At 49.1% G+C, this 9,254-nt stretch overlaps 1 protein-coding gene across 1 annotated transcript; it reads right to left on the reverse strand.

Annotated features, from left to right (window-relative positions):
- Nucleotides 1-562: 562 nt before the first annotated feature.
- Nucleotides 563-4,455, reverse strand: LOC123071227 (probable LRR receptor-like serine/threonine-protein kinase IRK). The gene is made up of 2 exons (XM_044494742.1): nucleotides 2,917-4,455; nucleotides 563-2,400 (listed from the first exon to the last, which is right to left on the reverse strand). The coding sequence occupies exons 1-2, from the start codon at nucleotides 4,293-4,295 to the stop codon at nucleotides 939-941; spliced, it is 2,841 nt and encodes a 946-aa protein (XP_044350677.1). The 5' UTR covers nucleotides 4,296-4,455; the 3' UTR covers nucleotides 563-938.
- Between the last annotated feature and the right edge of the window lie 4,799 nt (nucleotides 4,456-9,254).

Below are 9,254 nucleotides of genomic sequence, written 5' to 3' on the forward strand. Positions count from 1 at the left end.
CAGGCCTCGCCCACGCCACACCCCCGGGCCCACGCCTCGCTCCTGGTTCGCTTGCTGTCGACGGGTGAGGCGGGGCAGGCAAGCGCGAGTGAATGCTGCCTGCTGCCACAGTGCTACTATTGCACGCGGCGGAGCAAAATGGTAGGTGCTGCCATTGAAGGCTCCCCCTCGATTCAATTCCTCTTGGTGGTGGTGACTGGCGCGCGCGGCGTGGGAGCACAGAAGCAGTCACTGCCGAGGCGCCTTTTTTGGAAGCTTCACAGGGCACTGGGCCCGGCCACCACCAGGCTGTGATCCATGGATCCTTGCTCCAACGAGTGCCTTCAAACCGGAGGGGAGAAAGGCCTAGCGTTCACATTCCCTCCGGGTCAACGGCTGCAAATAGCTGGCAACACAACTTTGATGGACTGGATCAGAAGGGCAATCATCGAGATTACGGTCATGAAATCAGTAATGGAATCGAAACAGTCGTTGCTGTGAACATTTTTCTGTTAGTGAATAGGTGGCAGTGAAAAGATCGGCAGCATCAGATGAGTAAAACTAATAAAATGACCACACATTGTGAAGCAGAAGATGTTCGAGCAATATATATGTAAATCAAAGTCACATTTATCAGCACAACTAGCTAAGAAGGCAATCAGATATCAGTCATTTCAGGGGTGCCGAGATGCCGGCCACAACCTCTCGCGGCAATACCCCACACGAGCAGAGAAAGCTACAGTTTCATCCAAGGAATGAACCAAAGAATCGCAGAGAAGCAGCAAAACAGCATCGCCAACCCCCTAAGATTTCAGAACCAAACTACAAGCTACAAGCATTCCACAATGCATCACCACTCTTTGCTTCCTCCCTTCTTCCCAACCGGGCATCATATATGCATCTAGTAGAAAAACAAAAACCCAGGCACACACAGAACAGAGTTTCAAAAGAGACCTTGCTTATACCATCTCATCCCCTGGACTGTCCTGAGGGCTCCTCACCACATCAAGTATACTCAACACCTCGCCCATGTCCGGCCGGTTCGACGGCACCTGCGATGTGCAAACGAGGCCCAGCTTGATGATCGGAATGGCCTCCTCCATCGCGAACTCGCCGCACAGTCGCGGATCCATGCAGTCCTCCAGCCTGCCTTCCTCCAGCGCGCTTCTCACCAAGTCACATAGCACGACCACGTCATCTTCCAAGTACTCAACGGGCCTCCTGCCCGTCAAGATTTCCAGTGCAAGCACCCCAAAGCCGTAGACGTCGCACTTCTCGGTGATCTTCACCGTCTTGCATGCGAATTCTGGCGCCATATATCCAAGTGCACTCTGGATCTTACTGCTCAGCACATACCGGTCTAACATCGGGAGTAGGCTTGCAAGGCCATAGTCACCGACCCTGGGCTCACCATTGCTGTCCAGCAGCACATTGCTTGACTTGAGATTGTAATGGACGACGCCATGCTGGTGGAGGTGCATCAGTCCCCTGGCAACACCGATGATAATGTCAAACCTCTCCATCCAGGAAAGAGTGTTCTCCTCAGTGCACTCATGGAGGTGCTTGTGCAGATTTCCTCCTGGGAGGTAATCATAGATGAGCAGCTGCAGCGATGAAGTCCAGTAAAAGCCTCTCAGTGTGACAATGTTGTGGTGCCGCATCTTGCTAAGCACCTTCACTTGTCGCTCAAAGTCATCCTTAGACTTCACCAAGCTAGACACGGTGAGCTTCTTGATGGCCACCGGCTGTCCGTCTCTGAGCACCGTCTTGTAGACTGCACCAAAGCCTCCTCGCCCAAGCTCACAGTCCTTGTTCAACAAGGCATGTCCACCAGTGCTGAACTCTGGGCTGCCTTTACCAAACATGACAAGCTTCCCAGAGCTAGCATCATTCTCCGGGGATTGGCTAAGGTAATCATCAGATAGTGCAATAGCAGGCTTTGGGTGGGAGGCGGCTGCACGGACACGACGATTGAGCACAGTTACAGTGATCACTCCGATGGCAATGGCAGCACCACCCGCAATGGCAATGAGGGTGGAGACGCTCAGTATGATTTTCTTGTGGTGCTTGCTGCTAGGGGAACTTGGTGTGGATTGTGACAAGGGGTTTGATGAGGAATTGGGGTTGAGTACAATCGGCTTTGGCATGACAGCACCGCAGGAATTGTTCTTCCTGGAGCTGCATAGGCCGGAATTGTCTGATAGGAAGTAGTCGGGGATATTGTCGAAGAAACGGCTGTTCGGGAGATTTCCTGATAGCAAGTTGTGGGAGACGTCAAAGATGTGCAAGCTGGGCAGATTAGAAAGCTCCACTGGCAGGGTCCCATTCAGCTTGTTCTGGGAGAGATCAACAGCCTGAAGACTGGTCAGGTTCCCGAGGGTGCTTGGAATCGGTCCCGTGATGTCGTTGTGCGACAAATCCCTGCATTCACAAGCAAACTGTATCAATTAAAATGACTCCTAATGTTCAGAAAATCAAGCAGAGTATAACTGAGTTTATACTTGCTCGATCTGCGGGCTTCACTTTTTGAGTACTCATTAAGTCAGAATCAAGTAACAATAAGTTTAGATCTGTCAGATCAGCTTGCTAGACTTTCTATTTGATTACAGTTTGCAAAGTTTGAAACAAACGCTCAGATTCCCACACATGCACATTTGACTTCAGTTTTAAGCGTATCCTAGAAAATGAACCGGGCACTGGATACGAGCAGGACAACATGACAGAGACCCACAATTTGCGGTTTAGGACTCCTAACAGAAAACTAAAGACATCGATGTCCTGTCATTTTCTACAACGTCTCTGGAACCTAGGAAACTGAAAGCAACCAAGGCATGCAGGGAAATACAGAAAACAAATAGACCTAGTCAACTTCACTAACAAGCAATCTGAATTGTGTCAAATTTAGTGCGGCAAAAAAATGGCGAGAAATTCGCTTACAGTGCAACGAGGGAACTGCAGCTCCCAATCTGTGCCGGGATGCGGCCGGTGAGAGAATTGTCCCCCATCCTCAGCACCCGGAGCGCCACCGCGCCACCAATCTCCGGTGGCACGCTTCCGGTTAGCGTGTTAGCGCTGACGTCGAGCACTTCCAGCAGTCGCATCCCACCAATGCCAGCAGGCAGCTGCCCCGATATGGAATTCGAGGACAGGTTCAGAAACTGCAACCCCGCGAAGGCAGTAATCTGCGGCGGGATCCCGCCGGAGAACGCGTTGCTCGACAGGTCCAGCACATGCAACGCCAACGCGGCATCTCCGGGGACCTTGACCCACCCGTCGAGCTTGTTGCCGGCGACCGAGACGCGCTGCAGTGGCAGGCCGAACACCCACCAGGGGAGCTCTCCAGTGAGCGCGTTCCGGCTGAGATCGGCCTCCAACAGGTTCTTACATTTCGCGATGTCGTCGGGGATGACGCCGGCGAAGCGATTGCCCGACAGGTCAAGCCGCTCCAGGGACCACATCTCCCCGATCCACGCCGGCACCTCGCCAGCTAGCGCATTGCTGCCGGCGCCAAGGAACCGCAGCGCGGTCAGCCTCCGGAGAGAATCCGGTAAGCCGCCGGTGAAGAAGTTACGCCCGAGATCCAGCGATTTAAGAAGCGCCGCCTCTCCGACATCAGCCGGTATCTCCCCGGCGAAAAGGTTACGGCTCAAATCCAGCGCCCGCAGCGAGCTGCTCCGGGGGAACCCACCAGGAACACTCCCCGACAGCGAATTCCCGGAGAGGTCCAGAGACCGGAGCGAAGGCAGCGACCAGATACCATCGGGTATCGGGCCAGCGAGGCGGTTGGAGGAGAGGTTGAGGGAGAGGAGCGAGGAGCAGGAGGCGACCGCGGGCGGGATGTAGCCCGAGAGCTCGTTGTGGGCGAGGGAGATGGTGCGGATGTCGCGGCATTGGGCGAAGAGGTCGGCGGGGACGGTGGCGGCGAGGCGGTTGGAGGCGAGGTCGAGGGAGCGGAGGCGGGGGAGGGAGGCGAGGAGGCCGGGGAGCACGGGGCCCGAGAGGTTGTTGCGGGGGAGGGAGAGGGAGAGGAGCGCGTCGAGGCGGAGGAGCGCGCGGGGGAGGCGGCCCGAGAGCGACGCGGCGGGGAGGGAGAGCGAGGTGACGCGGCCCGCGCGCGCGTCGCAGCCGACGCCCGGCCAGGAGCAGGGGCGGTCGTCGTCCTCGGTCCACCGGGCGAGGCGGCCCAGCGGGTCGGCCACGCCGGTCTTGAAGACCACCAGCGCGAGCACGTCGTCGGTGAGCGCGGTCGTGGTCGTCGCCGTCGCCGCGGCCGCCGCGAGGAGGAGGAGCAGCAGCGCGGGAGCGAAGGCGGCCATTGCGGCGGCCGGGGCGGGGAGTGGAGGCGGGGCGTGCGGGTGGTGGGATCACACCGGAGCTCTGTCCATTTGCGCGGAGCAGTTTTGGGTGCGGGCCGGGGAGGGAGAGGGGGTTGGCGTGGTGGTGCAGCGGGGAGGCTGTGAACTGTCACCTGTGGAGCAGTGGGGAGGCCCCCCTCCCTCCTTGCGCTATTAATGAGCTAGCACGAGTAGAACTACGGGGAATGGACAAAATGATTCGATTTAATTAACTTTTCCGATTTGTTTCTCCTCCTCTTTTTCGAAAAATCAAGATATTTCTCAGGGAAAAAATGGAGTAATGTATGTGGTCACCTCATCTCATTTACTAGGTGCGTTACAGCCATTGTTTGCTGAAGAAAAAAAATCCACCCCTGATGTAACACTACACAGCAGATAAAATCGTCTTGTAGAAATCCAATCTTCCGGATTGATTGCCACCGATGGAAATTTAAGACGTTTCAATTCACGCCTTGATAACGCCGGAATTTAACGCCATCGTCGATACCACTATTATCACCCGATTTCACAATAACATTTCCTTTCGTTTTTTTTATCTTTGGTTTGAATGGATTACTACATTTTTACCTGTAGCGAGACGGAAGAATTCCTTTTGGTGACCAAGCGAACGAAACCACTCTCCATTCCCTCCCGTGCGTGGGAATTCACTCACCAAAAGAAAGGTCTGAGGAGGTTTTAAAAGCTCCTCCTGACGCGTGTCTGCGGAGGGCTCTGAAGGTTGCTTGTATTGAATGCGCCCCAACAACCTTCATTTACACCGGCCGCTTTTGATCCGAATGGCAGCCGGCATTCATTGCGATCTGGAGCAGCGACGGAAAAGCGCAGGCAGGCAGGCAGGCACGAGCAGCGCCGCACGGCAGCCCAGCCGGTACAGCCACGCTGGCCCCGGCACGCCGCTGAACGGTGAGCAGTGCAAGTGCAACCTTCAAATTTTCGGTGGGGGTGGAATTTACCCGCCTTGCTCTCGCAGCGGCACCGCCGGTCTCCTCGTTTCAGTCAATTCCACTGCTTCCATCTCGGTCCCTGGTCGCGTCATTTATGGCGTTGCCACTTTGCCATGGTTTGTTTGTTTGATGTCATTGTTTGGTTCAAGCACTAACACGTTGTATAATAACTTCCTTTTCTTTTTTGCCCCTCTCCGGCCTCCGGATGTGAGGCAGCGCATGATATGCCTTACTTTCATACCGATGCCGATCTCTCGATTGAAAATGAACGTCTCGGCAAAACCAAGATTGAAGACGAAAGAAACAATCTAAAACCATGCATGCCCGTCCGCCAAAACCTTACGGAGAAAAAAAAGATTTTTTATCTTATGTCGAGAGACATATGCCTTAGGCTTGACAACGTTCAAACATGTTGTAATTGTGTGGCCACTTAGGCCACCGTGAACGTGGATGGCAAAGAGGATACTCTCTCCGTCCGGTGAAAAATGTACATATAGAAATTTTAGGACAAATTATGAAGTAGAGTAAAACATGCACCGGAAAGGTGCAAGCCACCATCTCTCTCCTCTTTAACTACCCAACCCCAATGAGCTAAGTGCATGTAGAAATTAAAGACCATGCCTAGAATGTTATTGGTGTTGATTACCGTGTGATGAGAGAGAAACATTTCGTCATACTTTAAAGTGCATTGCGTCATACTTTAAAGCCAAATGGATAAATTAAATACGATAATGTTATTGGTGTTGATTACCGTGTGATGAGAGAGAAACATTTCGTCATACTTTAAAGTGCATTGCAAAGATAGAGATAGAAGTACACTCTCTTATGGATAAATTTCAAAGCCAAATGTACAGTGTTCACCAGACGGAGGGAGTAAGTGGCAACTCAGATGTGATGTCATTTGTTCAAGAGAGGATGCATGCCTATTATGGTATTGACTCATGATTATTGGGTTAGCAGAGTGTGGTATTTTCCTTCTTCTGTAAGAACGCACATGCTCTTTTGTTGTAAAGAGAACAAGCGATGGTTCGCTGCCGTCGTCACCGCCCTCTGGCGTCGCCGCCGATGCTTGAGGCCCCCAGCCGAAGTTGTGGTGCCGTCCGAAATCTAAGCCAGATTCTGGGAGGCTGTCGTACCGGTGCCCTTGCGCGGTGGGAAGCAGGATCCCATCCGCGTACAGGAATGGGGATGAGCACGACAGAGGCTGTTGATAGCCATGGGAAGAGCCGCCACGCAAGGGGGGTGGGGGAGACGTGCGACCTAGCGAAATGAAATGATCGATGGCTTAGGGAGGCTTCTACAGGCCCATGAGGCCCAATTTAACCCGAGACAACCAAAAAAGCGACCGGAGCAGCGGCCCAGACGGTTCGGGCTCGTTAATAGCGAACGAGGGCTGATTAGGTGCGATTCACATCAAATCTAACTGCCGAAAATGCTTGAAATTGAAGATCGAACGGCCACGGACGCTGATGGCCTCAGAGGGCTGGAAAGTTGCACAGTTTTAATATATCTAAATAAGTGCTCTTGGTTCATCATGCTATTTTATAGAAAACCACCTAATATTTTTGTTAATCAACATGCAATCCAGTTTTAAGTCAGATTTTCACTTTTACATAAAACCCCCTAGTAATTGGCTTAATCAAACCATAGTACGTATCAAATGTTTTTAAAATAGTCATATCTTTTAAACCCTAAATTCAAATTTATCATGTTATATATGAAATTTGATTAGAAAAATATGCAGAATCTTAATATGATGTTATTTTATTTGTTAACCATTTTAAAAATGCTATTTAGGGAGCAACCTTAACAAATAGCGCATGATCTATCTTACTTTTATAACGGTGCCGATCCGGATTGAAAATGAACACCTCAGTAAAATCAAGATTGAAGACGAAAGAAACCATATATGACCACGCATGCACGCCTAGCCAAAACCTCACAGGGAGAAAAGCATATTCCTCATCTTATGTCGAGAGACATATGCCTTAGTATTGACAACATTCAAACACGTTGTGATTGTGTGAGCACTTAGACCACCATCGACAAGGATGGAAGGAGGATAAGTGACAACACATATGTGATGTCATCTGTTTAAAGAGAGGATGTGGACCTATTGGGGTCTTGACCCATGGTTATTAGGTTAGGAGAGACTGGTATTTTTTTTCTCCCTTAGCAACGCACATGCTCTTTTCTATAAAGGGAATATGTATTCTTGGTGTGTCATGCTATTTTGTAGAAAAAACCTTGATGTTTCTCGTATCAACCTACAATACAGTTTTAAGATGGATTTTTTGCTTTTGTCGACAACCCCTAATGTTTTTGGTAATCAACCCGCATGCCAGTCTTAAGTCAGATTTTCACTTTTGCAGGAAACCCTTGATAATTGTCTTAAGTAAACCATAGTACATACCAAAAGCTTTTAAATTAGTCATATCTTTTAAACCCTAACTTCAAATTTAACATGTTATATATTTAATTTGATTAGAAAAATATGTAGAATTTGAATATGATGTTATTTTATTTGTTAACCATTTAAAAATGCTATTTAGGCTACAACCTTAATCAATAGCGCATGGTTTGTCTTACTTTCATACCGGTGCCGATCTGAATTGGAAATGAACACCTCAGCAAAAACCAAGATTGATGAAAGAAACCATCTATAACCTCCCATGCATGCCTCACCAAAACCTCACGGGAAAAAAGTAGATTTCTCATCTTATGTATGTATGTATATATATTGAGAGAGAGAGATGCCTTAGGATTAACAACATTCAAATACGTTGTAATTGTGCGAGCACTTAGGTCACCGTTGGTGAGGATGGGAAGGAGGATAAGTGACAACACAGATGTGATGTCATCTGATGAAAGAGAGCATGTGGACCTATTGGGGTCTTGACTCATGGTTATTGGGTTAGGAGATTGTGGTATTTTTTCTCCCGTAGCAACGAGCATGCTCTTTTGTTATAAAGGGAATATGTATTCTTGGTTTGCCACATTGTTTTGCAAAAAATCACCTGATGTTCTTGTTAATCAACCTGAGTCTAATTTTAAGTCAGACTTTTGCTTTTGCCGAGAACCCCCTAGTGTTTTTGGTATCAACCTGCATGCCAGTTTTGTAACACCCCTATGTATTAAGCTAAAGTGCTCTAATAAAGTTACCAGGTCATCATGATTACTATGTTAATCACCACTTCGATTCAAACTCAACTCCAATTCCAATTCAAAATGAAGTCAAAATATTATTTCTTCAAACAGTAAAACAAAAATGTTGGTAATATCTTAAATAATCCCTAAGTATTTGTCATGAAGAAATCAACCACGTTCAAATTCCCAAATAGCCCCTACACTTATTTAAAGTGGACCGGCAACACTTGATATGCCCATTTAAATATTAAACTAAATTGAAACATTTCAAAGTGACCTCAAACTTTGCGAAGTATTGCAAAATATTACATAGTATTTGTGTGCCAAGTTTCATTTGCAACTAAATTCATTTAGTATAAAAAATTAATGCTAAATAGATAAGAAAAATGCAAACAGAAAAAAGAGAAGGGAAAAGGAGAAAGACCCACTGTGCACCTGGGCTGCAAGTGCATAGTGCGGCCTGGCCCAGCCCATCTAGGCCTTTCGTCCACCTCCCGCCAGGTGAACGCAGAGTGCATGCCATGGACGCACACTCCATGAATGAGCACGCGTCAGCCATCCCGCGGCTCCACCGATGGATAAAGATGCCCGTGACGCGCTGGACACAACTCTAGCTCGATTCCCTTATGTTGGGAAACATAGTAGAAAAAAAATTGCCCTAGGATCACCATGGAACAATATGAAGATGCATATAAGATTTGGAGATCGTTACCGAGAGTGCAGCGGAAGTAAACGAGTTGGTGTAGATCGTACTTGGAGTCCCTCATACCGTAGATTAACGATCTCGGGAACCGCCAACGAATGATCCGTCGAACAGAAGACCGAAAGC

The sequence above is a fragment of the Triticum aestivum genome, chromosome 3B, assembly GCF_018294505.1.
Source record: "Triticum aestivum cultivar Chinese Spring chromosome 3B, IWGSC CS RefSeq v2.1, whole genome shotgun sequence".
Classification (NCBI taxonomy): domain Eukaryota; kingdom Viridiplantae; phylum Streptophyta; class Magnoliopsida; order Poales; family Poaceae; genus Triticum; species Triticum aestivum.

Excerpts from the sequence above, each read along its gene's own strand:
- LOC123071227 (XM_044494742.1), bottom strand. The coding sequence starts at position 4,295 with ATGGCCGCCTTCGCTCCCGCGCTGCTGCTCCTCCTCCTCGCGGCGGCC. Across the intron at positions 2,401-2,916 it reads TGCAGTTCCCTCGTTGCACT|GGATTTGTCGCACAACGACA; the intron begins GTAAGCGAATTT and ends TTGTGAATGCAG.